The 21,453-nt window shown below is 60.2% G+C and overlaps 2 protein-coding genes across 2 annotated transcripts; one reads left to right on the forward strand and one right to left on the reverse strand.

Moving 5' to 3' along the window:
• Positions 1 to 1,077: 1,077 nt before the first annotated feature.
• Positions 1,078 to 5,865, forward strand: CAPG (capping actin protein, gelsolin like). The gene is made up of 10 exons (XM_065651528.1): positions 1,078 to 1,147; positions 2,075 to 2,144; positions 2,207 to 2,379; positions 2,453 to 2,607; positions 3,799 to 3,960; positions 4,542 to 4,691; positions 4,773 to 4,865; positions 5,246 to 5,378; positions 5,453 to 5,541; positions 5,613 to 5,865. The coding sequence occupies exons 2-10, from the start codon at positions 2,122 to 2,124 to the stop codon at positions 5,676 to 5,678; spliced, it is 1,044 nt and encodes a 347-aa protein (XP_065507600.1). The 5' UTR covers positions 1,078 to 1,147; positions 2,075 to 2,121; the 3' UTR covers positions 5,679 to 5,865.
• Positions 5,866 to 6,610: 745 nt separating this feature from the next.
• Positions 6,611 to 20,102, reverse strand: DBNL (drebrin like). Its single transcript, XM_065651552.1, has 14 exons — positions 20,009 to 20,102; positions 18,939 to 18,994; positions 17,014 to 17,126; positions 16,564 to 16,638; positions 15,978 to 16,124; positions 14,759 to 14,836; positions 14,122 to 14,273; positions 13,395 to 13,449; positions 12,302 to 12,376; positions 12,117 to 12,219; positions 10,698 to 10,838; positions 9,821 to 9,927; positions 8,037 to 8,136; positions 6,611 to 7,650 (listed from the first exon to the last, which is right to left on the reverse strand). The coding sequence occupies exons 1-14, from the start codon at positions 20,089 to 20,091 to the stop codon at positions 7,511 to 7,513; spliced, it is 1,425 nt and encodes a 474-aa protein (XP_065507624.1). The 5' UTR covers positions 20,092 to 20,102; the 3' UTR covers positions 6,611 to 7,510.
• Positions 20,103 to 21,453: the final 1,351 nt, after the last annotated feature.

The raw sequence follows: 21,453 nt of genomic DNA on the forward strand, positions 1-21,453 counted from the left end.
CTGCAGCAGCACTGCACGGAGCGGGACTGCACCGGCAGCGGCACTGCACGGCAATGGGACCGCGCGGACCGGGACTGAACCGGGAAGCCGCACCGGCACCGCGGGGACCGGACTGCCCGGGAGCCCGCATGGCACCGGCACTGCAGGGAGCGGCACCGGCACTGCAGGGAGCGGCACCGGCACTGCCTGCCATGGGGGCTGCGCTGGCGCTGGCACTGCAGCAGCAGCAGCAGCCCCGTCCAACCGCGGCAGCGCTGCACTGGAACCGGCACCGGCAGCAGCGCTGGCGCTGCACGGGGGACGCTGCACGGGGGACAGTGCACGGGGGGGTGACACTTCATGTGGGGCTGACACTGCACACGTGACCCCCCCGGTCCCGCAGGCTCCCCCGGGCCGCGCGGTGGCCACGTGGCGGCTCGGCCCCCCCGGCCCCCACAACCCCCCCCGCTCCGGTCACACGCGGGTCCCGTGAGTCACATCCCAGCGATGTGCGGGGGGGCAGCGCTCCCAGTGCCGCCCAGTGCCGCTGCTGCGGCCCCGCGCCCAGTGCAGCTCCCAGTACAACCCCCCAGTACAACCCCCCCCCCCAGTATAGCCCCGCCATTCCCAGTACAGCCCCCCAGTACAACTCCCCCTCCCAGTACAGCCCTGCCATTCCCAGTACAGCCCCCCAGTACAAACGCCCCTCCCAGTACAACCCTCACCACTCCCAGTACAACCCCCCCACGATGCAGCCCCACCAGTACAGCCCCCAGCACACCCCCCCTTGCCCAGTGCAGCCCCCTGTATAGCCCCCCAGTACAGCCCCCCCCAGTACAACCCCCATTCCAGTACAGCTCCCAGTATAGTCCCCCCACCCAGCACAGCCCCCCCTTCTCAGTATGTCCCCCCCCGTCCCAAAAGTGGAGGGGGGGTCCCAGGGCTCAGTGTCCCCATCCCCAGTGTGACGGGTCCCACTCCAGGCCACATGCCCCCCCGGGACCTGTCACCCCCCCGTCACTCCTCGTGTCCCCCTCCCCGTCCCCACCCTTTCCTGCGCCTGAGTCACAGCCGCCGCCTTCCGGGTGCTGTGGCAGCTCCTGGGGCGTCTGTCTGTCCCGCTGTCCGTCTGCGCCAGGGCCTGTCCGGTGTCCGTCTGTCCCTCAAGGTGTCTATCTGTCCCTCAGGGTGTGCGGCTGTCTGTCTGTGTGGGTGTCTGTCTAGGGGGGATGTCTGTGGGGGTGTCTGTCTGTCCATCCAGGTGGCCTTCGGGGTGTCCATCTGTCTGGCCAAGTGTCTATGGGGGTGTCTGTCTGTCCATCACAGCGTATGTGCCTTTGGTGGTGTCTGTCTGTCTGTCCTGGGGGCGTCTCACCCACTGGGGTGTCCATCCATCAGGGCGTCTGTCCGTCCTTCCAGGTGTCCCCCTACCATCGGGGTGTCTGTCTGTCCTTCCGAGTGTCCAGCCATCCGTTGGGGTACACCTGCCCATGGGGGTGTTTGTCTGTCTGTCCTCCTGGGTGTCCATTTATTGGGGTGTCTGTCTGTCCAGGGCGGGGACTGTCCACCTGTCCATAGGGACATCCATCTGTGTGTCTGTCCACCTTTCTGGGTGTCCATCTGTCCATCGGGGTATCCATCTCCCTGTTGGAGTGTCCATCTGTCCTTCTGGGTGTCTGTCCTTCCTTCTGGGTGTCCATCTGTCCTTCTGGCTGTCTTTTGGGGCACTTATCTAAGTGTCCGTTTGTCCGTCCATCTGTCCTGGGTGTCTGTCGGGTGCATCTATTTGTTCTTCTTGGTGTTCATCTGTCCATCAGGGTGTCTGTCTCTCCTTCTGGGTGTCTGTCCTTCCTTCTGGGTGTTTGTCTGTCCATCAGTAGTGTCCACCTGTCTTTCTGGGCATCCATTGGGGCATCTGTTTGCTCTTCTTGGTGTCCATCTGTCCTTCTGGCTGCCTGTCCTTCCTTCTGGGTGTCCATCAGGGTGTCCATCTGCCCATCTGTGTGTGTTTTGGGGCGTTCACCTGTCCGAGCGTCCATTTGTCTGTCGGAGCGTCCGCTCCCCTGTCGCCCTCACGCTGTCCCTCCGTCCCCAGGTCCGTCTGTCCACCCATCACCCTTGCCATCACCACCCCCTGACGCCATGTACACTGCGCTCCCCAAAAGGTACCACCCCTCTCCCCTCCCCCCCGGTCGCCCCCCCATCTCACAGCACCCTCCCCCCACAGCGGGTCCCCGTTCGGTCCCAATGTCACCCGCCCGGGGCTGCACATCTGGCGGGTGGAGAAGCTGCGGCCGGTCGAAGTCCCCGAGGGGACACGGGGCGTCTTCTTCTCGGGGGACGCGTACCTGGTGCTGCACAACGGGCCAGAGGAGCGCGCACACCTGCACCTCTGGATGGGTGAGCCCGGGGCTGCGGGGGGGCTGGGGGGGTGGTTTGGGGCCGGGGGGCTCAGCGGTGGGTGTCCCCGCAGGCCGGGACTCCTCGCAGGACGAGCAGGGGGCCTGTGCCCTCCTGGGCACCCAGCTGAGCGCGCTGCTGGGCGAGCGCCCGGTCACGCACCGCGAGGCGCAGGGACACGAGTCCGACACCTTCATGGGGCACTTCCCGCGTGGGGTCACCTACCAGGTACGGGCGCTGGGCACCCCGTGGCAGCTCGGGGTGCTCGGCGCCCCCCATGAGGGCTCAGCATCCCTTCCAAGCTCTCAGTATCCCCAGTAGGTGCGCAGCATCCTTGATGGGTGCTCAGCATCCTCACTGGGTGCTCAGCATCCTAGATGGGTGCTCATAATTCCCACCAAACTCTCAGCATCCCCCATGGGTGCTCAGCATCCCGACCAGGCTCTCAGCATCCCTGATGGGCGCTCAGCATCCTGGATGGGTGCTCAGCATCCCACCAAGTCCTCAGCATCCCTGATGGGTGCTCAGCATCCCACCAAGTCCTCAGCATCCCTGATGGGTGCTCAGCATCCTGGATGGGTGCTTGGCATCCCACCAAGTCCTCAGCATCCCTGATGGGTGCTCAGCATCCTGGATGGGTGCTCAGCATCCCGCCAAGTCCTCAGCATCCTTGCTGGGTGCTCAGCACCCCCACTGGGTGCTCAGCATCCCCAATGGGTGTTCAGCATCCTGACCACGCTGTCAGCATCCTGGGTGGGTGCTCAGAATCCTCACCAAGTTCTCAGCATCCTCACTGGGTGCTCAGCATCCTACATGGGTGCTCAGCATCCTGCCAGGTTCTCAGCATCCCCAAGAGGTGCTCAGCATCCCTGATGGGTGCTCAGCACCCCCACTGAGCTCTCAGCACCCTCACCACCCTGCTCATTCCCCACCAAGCACGTGGGACCCCCTCAGGGTGCTGGGTGCTCCAGAGGGTGCTGAGTGGCCTTGCTGGGTGCTCAACACCTCTGCCACATGCTGCGTGCTTGCCACCTCCCCTTGGGTGCTGGGGACCCCACTGGATGCTCAACACCCTCATTGGGTGCTGGGGACCCCACCAAACACTCAGCACCCCCACTGGGTGCTGGGACCCCCCATTGAGTGCTGGGAACTGCCCCCCTGATGCTCAACACCCCTGTTCGGTGCTGGCGACCCCCTCGGGCGCTCAGCTTCTTCGTTGGGTGCAGGGGACTCCCCATGGTGCTCAGCACCCCTGCTGGGTGCTGGGAGCCCGCATTGGGTGCTGGGGACCCCAATGAGCACTCAACATCCCTGTTGAGTTTTGGGGACCCCCCCCAGGCCCTCAACACCCTCACTGGGTGCTGGGGACCCCCGCTGGGTGCTGCCCCGCCCCGGGCGCTCAGCACCCTGCTTTGGCAGGAGGGGGGGGTGGCCTCGGCGTTCAGGGCCCCCCGCCCCGGCGCCGGCCCCGTGCGCAAACTCTACCAGGTGAAGGGCAAGAAGAACATCCGGGCGAGCGAGCGGGACGTGGGCTGGGGCAGCTTCAACACTGGCGACTGCTTCATCCTGGACCTGGGCCAGGTGGGGCCGGGGCCCCGTCACCACTGTCCCCTCTCCTTGTCCCCAGACCCTTCTCATCTGGTGTGTGTGTCCTTCGGGCTGTCCATCTGTCCTTTGGGGTGTCCCTCAGGCCATCAGTGTGTCCCTCTCTTTGTCGGGGCGTCTGTCCACGCGTAGGGCAGGCGGTTTTTCTTGCTGGGTGTCCGTCTGTCAGAGCATCTGTCCATCCATCTGCCTGGTTGTCTGGGTGTCTCTCTGTTGGGATGTCTGTCTGTCTGTTCTTCTGAGTATCAGTCTGTTGGGTTGTTTGTCTCCTTGCAGGTGGCTGTCTGTCCACGGGACATCTGTCTGTCCATAGGGGTGTCTGTCTGTCCATAGGGGTGTCTGTCTCTTGGGTTGCCCATCAATTTGTTGGGACGTCCCCCACCCATAGTGTGTTTGTTGAGGTGTCTGTCTGTCCATCTGGGTGTCCATTCACCCATCAGGGCTTCTCCCTGGGCCGCCTTCAACCCCAGTGACTGCTCCATCCTCAACCTGAGCCAGGTGGCTCGGGGCCCACCATGGGATGGCTCTGTCCCCACTGTCCCCCTCCCTGTCCCCAGACCCTCTTTGTGTGGTGTGGGGCCCGGTCCAACGTGCTGGAGCGCAGCCGGGCGCAGGAGTTGGCCGCCGCCATCCGGGACGGCGAGCGGGGCGGCAAGGCCGGCCTGGAGATTGTGGTGGATGGTGAGGAGCCACCTGAGATGCTCCAGGTGAGCTGGACCCACCCATGGCAGGAGAGGGGGACCCGAGCGTCCCCAGGGGGTGGCTCTGTGACACTGTTGGCCTGGCAGGTGCTGGGCCCCAAGCCCACCTTGCAGGAGGGCAGCCCCGAGGAGGACGCCGTGGCCGACCAGAGGAACGCGGGGGCAGCCATTCTCTACAAGGCAAGGCCACCGCGGTGGCCCCAGGCATAGCTGAGTGTCACCATGGTGGTCCTGGTGTTGGGCTTGGCTGGGAGATGTGGAAGCCCCAAGTGGGACATGGAGCATGGCAGGGGATGGCGTGATGGCCCTGGGGGGTACGTGGGGCTGGGCATGGCCAAGGGACACTGTGGTGGCTCTGGGGAAAGTGTGGTGGCCTTAGGAGAGACAGGTGGAGCTGGGCATGACAAGGGGACACTGTGGTGGCCCTGGGGGGTACATGGGGCTGGGCATGGCCAGGGGACACCATGGTGGCTCTGGGGCAGGGCTGTGAGGGGACACAGGGCTGGGCATGGCCGAGGGACGCCGGGGTGGCCCCGCGGTGACATCCCGGCCACGGGCAGGTGTCGGACGCGACAGGGCGCATGGACCTGAGCCCAGTGGCCACCAGTAGCCCCTTCAGCCAGGACCTGCTCTGCCCTGATGACTGCTTTGTGCTGGACCACAGCGCCGGCGGGAAGGTCTACGTCTGGAAAGGTGCCCGGGGCGGGGACACGGGGACAGGGGGACAGGGGCCACCCCTGGGGTGGCACTGATGTCCCCGTCCGCAGGGCACAAGGCCAATGAGCAGGAGCGGCAGGCGGCCCTGAGGGTGGCCGAGGAGGTGATCGCCCGCATGGGCCACCCGCCCCACACACAGGTGGGTGACAGCGGCCAGGGGACCCGGGGGGGACATGGGGGATGTCACCCTGTCCCTGTGCTTGTCCCCAGGTGGAGATCCTGCCCCAGGGCCGTGAGACGCCGCTCTTCAAGCAGTTCTTCAGCAGCTGGAAGTGAGGGGGTGGCCGTGGGGACAGCGGTGGCACCGGGCTTGTGATGGCTGTGACATCCCTGCCATCGCCTGCGTCCTGCCCGGCTGTCCCCATCACCGTGACACCCCTGTCCCCTCCCATCCCTGTGCCATCCCCATCCCTGTGCCATCCCTGTCCCTGTGACATTCCTGTCCCTGTGCCATCCCCACCCTGCACCCAGGCCCTGGCGAATAAAGTGTCAGTGCCAAGTCCTGTGTCTGCCCTGGGGACAGGAGGGGACACGGGGCAGGGCTGGGGACAGGAGGGGACACGAGCAGGACTACAGCAGCACAGGGGCTGTGGCGGTGGCAGGAAGATGTCTCCAGTGTGACACCAGCCCACATGGGACCCCGTGGGGCCACCTGTGACACGAGTGTCCCAGCAGGTGACACCCACTGCCCTGCGATGTCCCCGGGGGGTGGCAGCACCCATGGGTGCTGGGGTGACAGGGAACCTTGGGCCTGTGTGACCGCCCGACCCTGACATGGCTGGGACAGGTGGCACCCGCCTGGCTGCCAGGCCCAAGTCCCCAGTGTCCCCACGTCCCCAAGTCCCTCATGTCTCCAAGCCCCCAGTGTCCCCACAACCCCAAGTTGTGCCTGCAGCCTCCATGTCCCCAGTGTCCCCAAATCCCCAGTGTCCCCCTAAAGCCTCTCGACACCCCCGTCGCTGCCTCCAGCTGCTCTTCCCAACAACTCTCCCTCATTAGACTCAAATAATTAACACTGGGGCTAATTATTTATCCAATTATCCCTCTCTGGAGCACGAGCCTGGTGACAATGACCCATTGCGGCAATTCCCACGGGTGGGGTCGCCTCGTTAAAAGATTCCTCGGTAGTGCTCCCGGTGTTAGTAACACATGAGCCCTGCACCAAAACCCCGACATTTCACCCCAAATCCTGCCCGGGAGCGCACAGCTGCATCTGTCACCAAAGAAAAGCCCTTTTATTGTCATTGTGGGGGGAATGGGGCTCAGGGGACCCCAGGGAAGGGGCTCGGAGGAGCTGCCGCATCCCCCAGCACCCACAGGAGGGGTGGGACCCCCCAAACCCCAACCCCTCCAGCTAATTCTACAGCAACACCAGGGAAAATAAATCAACAGGGGGAACACGGGGCAGGGGGGGGGTTGGGCTCTTCCTTGTTCACAGTGAATTTGGGGTGATGGGAGGGGGGGGCAGATCCCACACTCACAGGTTTTTGCTAAAAAAATAACCCCAAACCCCCCCACTTTGGCCTGGCTGGGGCTCCCCCGCCGAGGAGCTCAGTCACATCGTTTCAATCCCCGCAACGGGGGTTGGGGGGCGGGAAAGGCAGAAAAAAACCCTTGGAGGAGACAGTGGTGGCAGCTCGGGGGGGGGGCGGGGGGTGACAACGCTGCGGAGCCACGTTTGGGCTCTTCAGGTGACATCAGACCCCGCAAGATGTTCAGATTGATCGGGTGAGAGAACCAAAACGGGGAAAACCACCCCAATTCTGAGGCCACGGGGTGGGAGGGAGCGTGACGGAGGAAGAGGCAACTTATTCCCTGAAAATGTCCCCCCCGGTAAGGGATGTGTGACCCCCTCCTTCAGCCCTGCGAGAGAAGCGGAGGGAGGAAGAGGAGGAGATGGAACCTTCGTCTCTCCCAGGAGGGTGGGAGAGAGTTGGGGGGTAGCACCGGGGGCAGCCGGTGCTGGGGGGGGGCAGGCAATGGCACTTCACTTGGAGAGAACAAAAAAAGAAAAAGAAAAGATAAAATCCAAGCCACAGATCGTTTGGAAGCACTAGGCTGGAGCCAAGTGCTACCGGGGTGGGGACAGAATGGCGCCGGCTCCCCAGTTACTCAATCAGTTCCACATAATTAGCGGGGAACATGCCGAAGTGGCCGTCGGGCCCGTAGCCGCGCCACCAGCCCTCGTCAATCATCTCGATGTTGGTGATGATGTTCTCCGGGTCGAACGAGATCTCGGTGTCGTCGGCTGGAAGGAGACGGAGTGATGGGGAGGGGTTAAAACCAACCTGAACCAAACCCCTCAACAGCCGCTTTTCGCAGAAAAAAAAATGTGGTTTTAGGGCTGGACAAGCCCAGGCAGCTCAGCCCCGCGGCCACTGCGACAGGCCAGGCATCCAGTAAATCATAAAATGAGAATATTTGGGTAAAAACAGTCTCAGGTGAGAGGGGGAAGACAGGGAGGTGAGTGAAAAACAGCTATTAAGGGAAAAAAGAGAAGCCACCCGCTTCCTTCCTTCCTTTTCCAGCCCAAATTTGGGTGGGAGATGCTGCTCGGGACCCCGCTGCGATGGATTCCAGCTCTCTGGGACCAGACTGGTCCCAGTTAAACCCAGTTCAGAGGGAGAATCTCACCAGCCTGGTAGTCGTAGAGCGCCCGGGCACACAGCCCCTTTCCCGCCAGCTCCGCCTGGTACCCGGCCGAATAATCGTACTTGGCATCGTCGACTCGTTCCTTTGGGAAGAAAAGAGGCAAAATAAGGAGTTACCGCTGGGAAGGATGTGGCTCCGGTGGCTCCATGGGTTATTAATCTGCGCTGTTGCCAAAATTATAAGGATTTGTGGTGCTTTGCCTGCACATCTGAATTTGCTGGGGGTTTGGGAAAAACAACCCAGAGTACAATTATTTTATTCTTTTTTAAGTAGTGGCTTCGGGGGGTTTCTACATTTTACTCTATAGACCTGGAGAAAGCTTGAAGTGGAATTAATATAAAATATAAATAAGAGAAACCGAAAGGCAAGTTATCCTTCAAAAGTATTGCGTGTTAAAAATCTCATGGGTTTTACGGTTTGAGTTTTTTGAGGTTACTACACATGAAACTACGATCATTGAGTTGAATTATCTGGGATTTATACAGGATTCTAAATCATAAAACTACCTGATGGAAGTTTATTTAAAGCTTAATATTATGGATCCTTTTACAGAGACTGAAAATGCCAGATAAGATAAAGAATTTGGAGATCTGGAGTAGACAAAACTTGCCCCAGCTGTGAAAACAGGACAGAGATGGCCATGGTTTGGTATTTCTAGATGATAGGATTCCTAAAAAACCATCATTTTAGCAACTCATAAGCAGATGAAGCAGAGGTCACCACGGAGGGACTCTTCTCAGAGTGATAGTAACTGAAGCGGCCACTTTACAAATCAAAAATTTGAGTGGCTTAAAGGGAAAGTCTGGCTGTTTGGCGGTGCCACGTGATTTCTTACCAGAGCTGAAATGGATCAGCCTATAAATTAAAATTCAGAAATGAGATCGGCAACGTTTCCGACGTGAAGGAGGTGAAGGAGATGCACCGGGCCACCAAGATCACCTCAGAACACAAAATGTCAGCCCCAGGGGCACCAAGATCACCTCAGCGCTCAAAATGGCGGCACCAGGATCACCTCAGCACACAAAATGGCAGCACCAGGATCACCTCAGCGCTCAAAATGGCGGCACCAGGATCACCTCAGCGCTCAAAATGGCACCGGGGGTGGCAGAATCACCTCAGCACACAGAATGGCGGCCCCAGGGGCACCAAAATCACCTCAAAACACAAAATGGCAGCCAGAGGGGTGGCAGGATCACCTCATGAAAGGCCTTGAGGTGCTGGAGCGAGTTGAGAGAAGGGAACGGAGCTGGGGAAGGGGCTGGAGCACAAGTGTGATGGGAGCGGCTGAGGGAGCTGGGGGTTCAGCTGGAGAACAGGAGCTGAGGGGAGACCTTCTGATCTCTGACCTGCCTGAAAGGAGCTTGGAGCCAGGGGGGGTCGGGCTCTGCTCCCCGGGAACAAGCGCCAGGACCAGAGGAAACGGCCTCAAGTTGCCCATCTCCTGCTCCTTTGGAACCAGCCGGACACTTCCAGCTGACTTCAAGAACAAGAAAATTAAGTCTGTTTGAAATAATTCTGGTTTTGTGCGGGGAGGTGGGGGACAGGACATGAGACAGATGAATAGAGAAGAGGAAACCGAGGGAAATCCTGTGGTATGACACAACCCCGCTATTAGACGCTAGAGAATCTGACGCCAAGAACAGCTGGGTTTTGTCGGCTCAGCCGGTTTTGGACGTGCAAAGCAGCAGGAGAAGAGGAGAAAGCGCTTTGGCAAAGAGACTGATGAGATCCTGTCCTCTCGTCCCTCCCGGGCCCCATGTACCAACCTGAGGTGGTTCTTCATAGATGGCTGAGGCGTCCGGCGGCTCCTCGTACAGATTCGCCTCCTCCGCGTGGGACGTGGGGACGCTGGAATTGTACCCAGAGTCTTGTCCTGCAAAAGAAACACACGTTATCTAAACACCATAACTCCCCGTCCCCTCGCCTTGTCCAGACTGAAGTGCCACCAAACTTCGGGGATGAGCTGGATGTCCCCTGGGTCCCCTGTCTGGCAATAGGGGCAAGCAGGGGTTTAGGGAACGACGCAAAGGAGAAGGGAGAGATCCAGGATCTCCAGCGGGGAAAGGAAGAAGGTGCTGAAGATCTTTCTGAGCAGCAAATCTGGCGGGGACGGCTCGGAGCAGGACCCGGCCGAGAGCAGCATCTAGTGGTGGCCGCAGCCCGGGGACACCATCCGAGCTCGGTCCGGCTCCCGGAATCGCTTAGTCGGAAAAGACCCTCATTGAGCCCAAGCATCACCCCAATCCTGGCACCGCCCCATGTCCCTGAGAACAAAAAGCCCCAAAGCACGTCCAGCGTTTCTGTTGCTGGTTTTAGGAGCTTTCAGCAAGAAATTGCATTTTGCTCTTGTGTAAGGGCCGCGAACAAACTGCCTAAGGGGGATGGGAAGCTAATTATTTTAGCTCTCCTTTGCAAAACACAATATGAAAATGAATTTGTCTTAAACCCGTCCGGCTCTGCTGCGTTTGTAAAGTGTCGGGTTAACAGTTGGACTCAATGATCTTAAAGGTCTCCTCTGACCTAAACGATTCTATTGAAAAATGAAACAGGAACTCAGGGCCCGGCCTCAGCGTGCCAAATTTTGAGGCCTCATTCGGAGAGGTGAACCAAAAAAAGCTTTGGCGAGCAAGCAAAACCACCCACCTGCCGCGGGTCCCCCGGACGGTGCGGATGCCCCCCAGGCCGAGGAGGGGGCGAAGGACACGGGGGGGACGTCCCGCGCGGGAGAGACGGGACCCGGCGCCGAGTTCACCTCCTTCTGCAGGAAAGGGCTGCGGAGTTTGCCTAAAAAAAGGAGTTAAATATGCTGGGGGGAGCCGAGGGTCCCGGCCCCGCGGTGACAGCCCCGCGGTGACGGCCCCGCGGCTCCCCGTGCGTCACCGACGGGCGGCGCCGGGTGGATTTTTGCCTCGGGAGCTCGGTTCTCCTCCTAAGCAGGATTTTCCAGCTCTAATACTGGCTTTGGAAAACAAGTTTGGCGACTGGTTACAGCAGGAGCTGCAGCCGAGGAAAAAAAAAAATTTAAAAAAATAGAGGTATTTTGGGGGAGGAAAAAAAGAAATATATATATATATTTTGGGGGGAGGAAGAGTAGCTGGAGGACACCAACACCCAGGTTCTGCTTTCGGGTTCTCCAGGGGGATTTTCGGGGCGCCCCGATTTCCCAGACAAGCCGGGGGGGACAGTTCCACTGGGTGCAGCCGCGCGTGTTGCTTTGGCAGCCGGTGACTATTCGCCCTTATCTCCCCATCGCGGGCTCCGAACGCAAACAAAAGCGAAGCCGGAGAGCTCTCAGGAGAGTTCTACCCCTGAATAAACACCCCAACTTGCCTTGGTGTGGGTTTTACCGGTGCCAGAGCGTTTGTCATCCTTTCCTCCATTAAAAACTATAAAATACCAACCCAATCGAGGGAAATCCCAAGGGGTTTCTCCCCCTCAGCAATGAGCCTTCCCCCAGGGGGTTTAATCAGCAAAAAAAGACATTTTCCCACCATGGGATTTCATCCCAGCCCAGCGACGGCTTTGCCCACCCGAGAAAGTGTATGTTGTGCTCCTATCGCAAAATAAAAGCGATTATTTCACTTAATTCAAGTGACTTTCAAGGAGGTTTTGCTGGCTGAGGAGCAGATATTCATCCGGCAATACCACACGTTGGCAGCAACTTCCTCGGGTGGTTTCAGCTTTTGGTTTTCGCAGCTTCCTGGTTTCTATTGAACCCAGCAGCTCAGGCTCTGCTAAAGGGACGCGCTTCTGCTCGGCTCAAAAAAAAAAAAAAAAAATCGGGTGGAATTCAGGGCAATCGGGGTAGATTGCAAGAGTTGTCCCTTTCCAGTGTTAATATATTGAATTTTGCTTTTATAAACGAAATTTAAGTTTCACAAGTGGAGTGGAAGTGCTGGAAACGTCACCCTCGGCTGTTAGAAGCTGGCGCAGCGAGAGCTTTAGCATTGCAACCACCGCGGAGCTGCGACGTCGCGGTGCAGAGAGCAGGGGTGTGGCAAGACCCCCCAGTGCTCAGCGGGGACCGGGCCGATGTCACCGGTGTCACCACCGGTGCCGTACCTGGCTGGGAAGGCGCCGCCGCGTCTGCCGGCGCTGACTTCTCCCTCTGCTTGAAGATGTCGCGGGGGTTCACGGGCCTCTGGGCGATGAGCGAGGCGGCCTCCTGCGCACAGAGCCCCCCGAAACGCCGGTCACGGCACCGCGGTGGGGGCTGAGCCGGCGTGGCCCCCCCAGTGCCGCCGTACCTGGGCTTTCTCCACCGACTCGCTGCGCTTGAAGCCTTTGGGCTGCCGGGGCTCGCGCTGCTCCGCCTGCTCCTTCTGTGGCACAGCGGGGGCGGCTGCGGCTCCGGGGGGCTGACACAGCCCCCCCTTCCCCAGCCAGCCCCCCCTTCCTCACCCAGCCCCCTTCTTCCTCATCGACCCCCCTCCCTCTTCATCCAGCCCCCGCTTCTTCATCCACCCTCCTCCTTCCTCCTCAAGCCCTCTTCTTCCTCATCCGGACCCCCTTCTTCATCCAGCCCCCTCTTCTTCCTCCTCGAGCCCTCTTCTTCCTTATCCAGCCTCCCCTTCCTTATCCAGCCCCCTCCTTCTTCATCCACCCTCCTTCTTCCTTCTCCAGCATCTTCTTCCTCACCCACCTCCCTTCTTCATCCACCTCTATTCTTCCTCACCCACCCCCGCTTCTTCATCCACCCCCCTCTTTCTTCCTCCAGCTCCTTCCTTCCTCCTCCAGCCTTCTTCTTGCTCATCCTCCCCCCTTCTTCTTCATCAGGACCCCTCCTTCCTCATCCAACCCTCTTCTTCCTCATCCACCCCACTCCATCATCCACCCACCTTCTTCCTCATCCAGCCCCCCCTTCCTCATCCACCCCTCTCCATCCACCCTCCCCAGGACAGAAGGGACAGGAACAAGGAGCAGACACGGCAAACGGGGAGGAAAACCCACAGACCAGGGAGATTTGCTGGGCTGAGGACAGGGACTCGGTGTCACCCAGTGTCCCCAGGCTGCTCCCCAGGAAGAGTTTTAAACTCGGCTTTCCCCAGGAAGAGTTTTAAACTCAGTTTTCCCCGAGGTTGCGGCCGGAGTGGCCGTCAGGAACGTGCAGCTGGCGTGAGCAGAGATATAAAATGAGATCCAAGGAAATGGAAGCCCATCCAAGGAAATGGAGAACAGAGCAAGAGACCCAAGAGCCCGGGGGTCCTGTCACATCCCCCCACCTGCCGTGACAGTGCCCGGGATGCTCCTCTGTCACCCCCCTGCCCTGCACCACGACACCCTGTCCTCTCCGTCACAGGGGGACGGTGGGGACACCTTGACATGGGGGACAACGCTCACCCATTGCTGCTGCTCCTTGTCCCTGTTCTCGGCCTCTTGCTGCTGCTGGAGTCTCCTGCGGTGACAAATGACAACCCGGGGTTAACAAACGACAAATTGGGGTTAACGAACAGGCAGGAGGAGCCGTTTGCTCCTGCTGCAGCTACACAGGGAAAACCAGAGGAAGGACCTTCCCCCAGCCGCTGGGGACAGATCAGGACCCACAGGCCCCCCAGGAGCCATGTGGGGCTCAGCACCCTCCAGCAGCCCCCTGGACCTCTGGGTCCCCACAAACAGCGGCCACAGGTGTCAGTGACACGTTCCAAAGCGCCTGGCAAGGGGACGACGTGATCCTGGGGACAGGAAACCCACGGGTGACACTGGACCAGCAGCCAAGCTGGTTGGTGGTTCTGCCGGGGAGAAGATGCCTCAAGTTGCACCCGGGGAGGCTGAGGTTGGATCTGGGGAACAATTTCTTCCCCAAAGGGCTGTGGGGCATTGGAACAGGCTGCCCAGGGCAGTGCTGGAGTCACCATCCCTGGAGGGGTTGGACAGACGGACATGAGGTTCTCAGGGACTGGGGGCAGTGCCAGGGTGGGTTACAGTTGGACTCAATCTCGAGGGGCTTTTCCACCCAACAGAGGTGGTGACAGGGGCACGACACCCCCGAGAGCAAAGCCGAGCAATCCCGGTGAGCAGGACGGGCTCTGGGCACCGCCACAAACACTCGCCGGCGGCCGGGACTCACTTCTGGGCTTCGATCTCGTTGGATCTCACTTTATATCGCTGCTCTCGCCCCGCCGCCTCCTGCAGCTCCCGCTCCCGCCGCTCCCTCTCCAGCCGCTGCCGCTCCTCCTCCGCCCGCCTCTTCTCCTCCAGCCGACGGTTTTCTTCATCTTTCTGATGGGAGACGTGCAAAAAGTCACGGGATATAATCCCAGAGCTCTGAGAAACCCTCTCCCAGGTCTGTGCTGTGCCGTCAGCCGGCACGGCGCATCTCCCGGCGTGTGCGGCACCCCTAACGCTGAAGGTTCACAAATTATTGCTAAACCGCGGTAAAACCCTGGTGTAAAACAACCTGAATAGGAAGCAAATACAGAGCAGCCTTGTCCTGATGTTCAGTCTTGCAGAGCTGCCTTCAAAAAGGTCAAAAACCAGCCCTGCCACCCAAAACGGGGCCTGCAGCCCAGGCCTCTCCTCCTGCGCCCGCCCCAGCAGCCCCGGAGCCAAATTCAGATGAGAATTCTCCTCCCCTTGCACCCCGGGGCAGCGGGAGCTCTGCAAAGAGCCCCGAGTTAGAGAGGGAAGGTGCAGATGGAAAATAATCCCCAGCTCCATCCGAACGCCGCGTCCTCCTCGTGCTGAAAAGAAGCAGCAGGACCCACCTCGGCTTTGGCCCAGAAATTATCTTTGTTGACCCTCTTGATTTCAGACATCGCGTTTGTCTTCTGGTAGACAGAGCCCTGCGGGGAGACACAAAGCAGCACACGTGAGCAGTGGTCACCGAGCAAGCGCAATTTTGCAGAAATGTGTCCCCGGGCACTTTCTGACGGCTTTTTCCTGCTGCTACGGGACCCACCGGCCCCTCTTTGTCTTCCCCCCGGTCCCCAAGGGTCCACAGGTTGGGTGGAAAGGCTCAACAGACGATATTTAGCACAAGAATTTAAAGAGAGAGACACTTTGTAGTAGAATATAACAGCAAAACAGCGTGGTCCTGCATTCAGCACAGTCCGTGTCTTTTTAAAAGTTACCAAAACTTGATGTTTTGCCCCAGACTTTCACAAAATGCCGGCTGAAGCCCGGCGATGCGAACGTTGCCAAAAACGGGGACTTCGGGGTGGTTTTCCTTGTGCCTCTGGCAAAAATCAAGTTGTCTCCGGAGCCCAGGCGGGAGTGGCCGGTACAGGAGTGACCAGCACACGTGGCACTGTCACCCAAAGCGGGGCCGGGGCACAGCCGGGGTCTCACCAGCTCCGGATTGATCTCTCCTCACATTTCGGAGCAGGGTCGAGCGATTCGGAGCCAGGGAGCACGTGCAGCTGAGCTTCTCCTTTGTACAGCTGAGAAACCTCGTTTGCTTGGGGGAGTGTGTTAAAAAAAAAATCTTCCTACAAAACACTCCACCTTCCTACAAAAAAAAAAAATCTTCCTATAAAAAAAAAAGCACCTTCCTCCAGAATATTTCTACGGAGACAGGAGGGAAGGTGCTGAGATCTCTGGCCTCGACCAAGGGAAGCCTCAGTTTTCATTTGCAATCAGGTTAAAACGTTGCTGCGCCTCAGAGAAGCTCTGAGCTTTGCAAGATACTCTGCAAATGTGAAAAGTTGGAGCTTCTGTGTCTCTAAAAACCAGCATGGAACTGGGGAAATTGGTCCTGCTTTAAAAAAGGGTGTCGGGTTTGTGGAGAGGAGAGCTTGGGCTTTCTGTTTGCTGCCACCACCGCGTTGTTCTCGCCCTGATTTGCTCCACAACAAATCGGAGAGAGGAACAAAGTGGGCAAAAATCCTCGGTGCTCCCACGGCCACGTCAGAGCACAGGGAGCCCCTTGAATCACGGGGTGACGGTGGCGCCGGGGACCAGAAACTCCTCCCGGAGCCAACTCACCACGGGAGCTTGAGGCCCTGAGTCCTGGAACTTGCTGCTCTCCTTGTGGAAGTTGTAGTTGGCCCCGGAGGCTTTGGCCACCTTCTCCATGATGAGTTCGGGCTCCACGTCCTCCTCGGCGCGAGCGTTGATGGTGACGTGGGCGCCCTGAGCGGGGAGAGGGGCAGAGCAGGGGGAGAGGTGAATCCAGGGGACACGGAACCCTCCGTGAGGCTTCACACATCCCAGCGCTGCCAAGAGAAGGAAAAGGGCTGGGGTGACAACGGGAGGCTTGTCAGAAAGATGGGGACAGACCTTCCAGCAGGGCCTGTTGCGATAGAAGAAGGGGTGATGGTTTTAAACTGAAGGAGGGGAGATTTAGGTTGAATATGAGAAATCGTTGCCCCTGAGGGTGGTGAGAGCCTGGCCCAGGTTGCCCAGAGAGGTGGTGGCTGAACCATCCCTGGAGACATCCCAGGCCAGGCTGGACGGGGCTCTGAGCAACCTGAGCTGGTGCAGATGTCCCTGCTCGTGGCAGGGGGGGCACTGGGGGAGCTGGGGAGGGCCCTTCAGCCCAAATTATTCTATGACAAACAGAAGAACAGACCTTGAGGAAGTTTGCTACAGTGCTGACGTGGTTCGCACAGGCCCCTTTCCTCACGTCGTTCACACCTTCGCCCGTCTGCAAAGAGAAAACGTCAGCACCCACTCACCCGAGAGTCCCACCAAGGCTGGTTTGGGTCTACACCTGCAAATCGTCCCCACGGTGAGGGCTCCACTGGGGCTTGGTGCGGAAAAACGCTCCCACGGGGACATGGCGACCCTGGGGACAACGCTGCACCGCAAGGGCTCCAGGCTCCTGCTGACCCCAAGTGCTCAATTCAACCCATCCCAGGTGGGTTCGGAGCCATTTCCCGGCAGCGCCGCTGCCGCCCGGGCGAGACGCGCGGCCAAAGAGACGCGACAGGGAAGCGAATCCTCCGCTCGCCGCTGCCCGGCGGGTTCAGCAACAACGATTCCAGAGAGAATCAAAGGGACTGATTTATTCCCCACTCACCCAGTTGACGAGGACGTATTTGGGGAGGCCGGAGTTGGGGTCCTTCACGCGGCAGAAGGCGTACATCACCTTCCCGCTGTTGAGCTCCTCCACCATCTCCTCCAGGCCGCCATCTGCCCCGGGGGAGAACAGAGAGGCCATGAGATGAGCAGATCCCGGCCACACCATGGGAACGGCCACATCTGCGTCCTCCTGGTTCTTTATTTCTTAAATGGGTTGTCCGGAGAGGCGGTGGATGCCCCATCCATGGGGACATCCCAGGCCAGGCTGGACGGGCAACCTGAGCTGGTGAAGATGTCCCTGCTCATGGCAGGACTAGATGACTTTTAAAGGTTCCTTTAACCCAAATTATTCCATTATTCTCTAATTCCACAATTTCCTAGAGATTATTCTGTTAGATTTGGAGTCGTCCAACACCAAGAGTATCTCCTGTTTGCCCTGGACCTTCGCTGCGACAAACACAACTCACGTATGGAAAGATCTTGGGTCTATAACACCGATCAAGTGACACCAGAGAAGCGAAAGGACACGCTCAAGCGCTCCAGGCTTAATTAGACTTAATTTAACCAGAGCAGCCAGCTGCAAACTCTGCCCACGGGTTCCTACAAGAAACGGCGCGGTGGGAACCTCCATGGAGAGAAAACGTCTCGATGGGAGGTGGGAAAGGTGCCGAGAAGCGGCAGCAGAACCGGCTGCGCCTTGTTCTGCCCCGGCTGCCACAAGCATCGTTAAACGGGAAGTCGTGAAGAAACCGAGAAGCTGACGCCGGGGAAGGTCCCGCTCGGCAAATGTCGGAGGAAACTCCTGCCCCGACGCTGGTGTAAAACCCCCGGGGCCACAGGGGTTGTGATCAGGTAGACGCTCACAGGACATAGGAGAAGAAAACCGACCAGAGAAGGAGATAAAAAAAAACACCAAAAAAATGTATTCTTATTTCAAAAAAATTCCCACAAACCATGGTTCCTCCTCCTTGGGCCCAAGCCCTAAAAAGCAGAAACCGAGGCACTGCTCAGCATCAAACCCCGACAGCGGCGGCGCGGCCGGGTCTGCTCCGCGCTGCAGCAGCGCCCAAGGAGATCGTTTGCTTCTCCGCTATTAAATATTTACACTTTGGCTCTAAATTTGGCACGCTGGTTTCCAAGCCTGGCAGAAAAGTCGAAAGCTGGAAGCCTGAAGCTGGGACGGGCCCCGGTGCCGTGTGTTTGCCGGGTCAATATTTAACAATATTTAACAATATTTAACAGGGCGGCGGGCAGGGAAAGGCAGAAAGGGAAGTGCTGGGAGGAGCAGAGCTCTGCGGAGAGGCCGGGGCTAAAACTGCGCCTAACTAAGCGTGGTCCAGCGTAAAAACCACGCGGGACTTCGAATTGACACTAATTTCCACCCGAAACTCACTGAGCAGCTCACATTGAAATTCAGATTTGCAAATGAGTGAGGGGAGGGAATCCAGGGGATGTAAATCTCGAGAGCGGAGAAACCTGCCTGCGTGTTTGGTGTTCCACCTGCTTTAGAAGCGTTTGTGTGGGAATCAAAGAGAAATTTAAAAAATTAAAAGTCCAGTGGAGGAGGGAAGGAAAAGAAGCGGCACTTTGGCTGCAGTGAGCTGGGATCCCCAGGCTGACCAAATTCTGTGGTTCTTCCTTCATCCTGGCTGGGACCTAAAATACTTCAGGGTTGTAAAAAACTACAAGGACCCAAATTTTGGACACGAGGAAAACGCAAAGCAAGGAGACGGCAGAGCCAGGCAGGCGCCTCCCCCCGCCGAGACTCTTCTCTATTTTCCTCGCTCAGAACCGGCCCCCGGCCCCGTGTCCTCGGGCGCAGGGATGACAGGAGTCACAGGATGTCACCAGAAGCAGCGGGTGACAAAAGGCAGCCAGAGCGCGTGAGCGGAGCCTCGGGGGGGACGTCCCCCCCACACTCACCTCCGGAACCGGCCACGCGCAGGTCGTTGCTGTTGCCTTCATAGGTGAACAGCGCCCTAAAATAAAGGCAGAATTAGGGGTTTGATCCAGCCAGCCCCAAACCTGCCCCCGCCCCCAGCAGCTCACCTGGACCCCCCCGCCCCCCTGCAGTGCCCCCCAAAAACTGTCCCCTGCTCCTGGCACCCACCGGCGTGTCCACACACCCTGATACCCTGACACCCCCGATACCCCCACCCCACACAGCTCCAGCCCCATGGCCCAGACACCCCTTGGTCCCCCCTATACACCCCACATCCCCCTTACACCCCCTGATCCCCCCCTGGTCCCCCCTATACACCCCACATCCCCCCCAGACACCCCACCCCCCCAATCTCTATACATCCCCCCCTTATTTCTTCTACACACCCCCCACCTTGACCTCCCGACACCCACAAACCCTCTAACGGCCCCATTGCAGCCCCGGCCCCACATGTTCCCCTGCACCCCCCAGACCCCCCCACAGCCCTGACCTCCCATACAACCCCCACCGCAGACCCCCCCCAAACCTGTTCCACTTCTACCCCACAGCCCCGCCCCACATCCCCAGATGCCCCCAGGCATCCTGGCCCCCCCAAACCCCACAGCCCCCCATATACCCCATAACCCCCCAGGCACCTCCTGCACCCCCACAGCCCCCCAGGCATCCTGGCCCCCCCAAACCCCACAGTCCCCCATACACCCCATAACCCCCCAGGCACCTCCTGCACCCCCACAGCCCCCCAGACATCCTGACCCCCCCAAACCCCACACAGCACCCCCGGACACCCCATAACCTCCCTAGACATCCCGACCCCCCCACAGCCCCACGTCCCCCCAGACACCCCCTGCACCCCCCTAGACACCCCCCACAGCCCCCCAGGCATCCCGACCCCCCCAAACCCCACGCAGCCCCCCAGACACCCCATAACCCCCCTCCCCAGCACCCCCATCCCCAGATCCCACCGCACCCCAGTTTCACTTCTACCCTCCCATCCCCACCCCACCCCCCCTCGCAGACTCCCCCCCCGCCCCCGGTCCCCCCCGCCCCTCACCAGTCGGTGGGGCTCCCCGCCGCCACCACCCGCCCGTAGGCCTCCTGCAGCGCCCGCCCGTTCTTGCTGAGGTTCAGCGCCATGGCAGCGCGATCCCGGCCCGCCCCGCGCCGGGCCCCGCCCCCGCCACACCCAACGCCGCCGGCCCCGCCCCCGCCGGTACTTCCGGCACCGCCCCGCCACCGGCCCGGCCCGCCGCACCGGCAGCTCCGCCCCGGAAATGCCCCCTTCTGCCCACGCCACGCCCCGCTCTGCCCATGCCACGCCCCCGGACGACTAGACCACGCCTCCAACCGCTACGCCACGCCCCCTGGACGCCGTGCCATGCCCCCGATCGGCCAGACCACGCCCCTAGACAGCCACGCCACGCCCCCGAGCCTCAACGCTCCGCCCCCGGGCCGCCCCACCGCGAACGGCCACGCCCCCGAACAGCAAGGCCACGCCCCCTTGTGATCACGCCACGCCCCCGTCCCAGCTCTCGTTCTGGATTGCTACGCCCCGGCCTCGCCCAAGACCACGCCCCCGCACCCCCGGCCACGCCCCAGACCACGCCCCCCCCCCCGCGCCCATGACCACGCCCCCCCTCGACCACGCCCACTCCCGCGCCCACAGCCGCGCCCCCGCGCCCCCGGCCACGCCCCAGACCACGCCCCCGCTCACACGGCCACGCCCCCCCCGGCCACGCCCCCCGGGCGGTGCAGCACCGCCCCCGCCCCGGTCCTGGCTCCAAAACGTGGATTTCCGCGGATTTGCCCCATTTCTCAGCCCGGGGGGAACGGGAGCTTGGGGGTGGCAGCAGCTTCGAGCCCGGAGCGTTCAGGGCCGCGAACGCGCCTCAATTTTACCCCAAATCATCAAAATTCTGCTTTTTTTTTTTTTTTTTTTCCGGGAAACGCAGGAGTGTGGCGCTCTGCAATGGGGGGGGTTGCAGGACAAAGATTTTTCCCGCGGCGGGGGGTCCCTCTCCCCTGCCCCCGCCAAGAGTCACCCCAAAACTGGGTGAAGGGGGGGGTCAGACAGGACTGCAAGCACTGAACCAAAATTGCCTTTTTTTTTTGCTAAACCCGCCCCCGCCCCGCGTGGAGATGAGCCGTCCCCCGTGGGGGGACGAAAGGTGGCGGGGGGGCGGGGAAGGGACAGGAGGTGGCCCGGGGGGGTGCAGATGTCCCCTCCCCAGCCCCGCCCAGCTCGGTGTCCCCCCCCAACACGTGCTAATGGGACATTTGCAGCTCGCGTGTCCCCAACCCTGTCCCCAGGACAAACCCGCACCCAAGCGGACTCGGGGGACAATGCGGGGGGGGGACAGAAGCCACCCATAGAGTCACCACCGAGGGGGGCGAGGTTGGTTTAATGACCCCCCCCGGGACCCCTCGTTTGTCCCCAGTGCTGGTGACAGTGAGGGTTGTGCGGGGATTTGTCCCGTGGAGGGTTCGGGCTTTGGTTGG

Source organism: Caloenas nicobarica, chromosome 25 (genome assembly GCF_036013445.1).
Source record: "Caloenas nicobarica isolate bCalNic1 chromosome 25, bCalNic1.hap1, whole genome shotgun sequence".
Taxonomy (NCBI): Eukaryota; Metazoa; Chordata; class Aves; order Columbiformes; family Columbidae; genus Caloenas; species Caloenas nicobarica.

Excerpts from the sequence above, each read along its gene's own strand:
- DBNL (XM_065651552.1), bottom strand. The coding sequence starts at position 20,091 with ATGGCGCTGAACCTCAGCAAGAACGGGCGGGCGCTGCAGGAGGCCTAC. Across the intron at positions 12,220-12,301 it reads AGTCGGTGGAGAAAGCCCAG|GAGGCCGCCTCGCTCATCGC; the intron begins GTACGGCGGCAC and ends CTCTGTGCGCAG. Across the intron at positions 10,839-12,116 it reads GGCGGCGCCTTCCCAGCCAG|GCAAACTCCGCAGCCCTTTC; the intron begins GTACGGCACCGG and ends TCCTTTTTTTAG.
- CAPG (XM_065651528.1), top strand. The coding sequence starts at position 2,122 with ATGTACACTGCGCTCCCCAAAAG. Across the intron at positions 2,145-2,206 it reads TACACTGCGCTCCCCAAAAG|CGGGTCCCCGTTCGGTCCCA; the intron begins GTACCACCCCTC and ends CTCCCCCCACAG. Across the intron at positions 4,692-4,772 it reads AGCCACCTGAGATGCTCCAG|GTGCTGGGCCCCAAGCCCAC; the intron begins GTGAGCTGGACC and ends TTGGCCTGGCAG.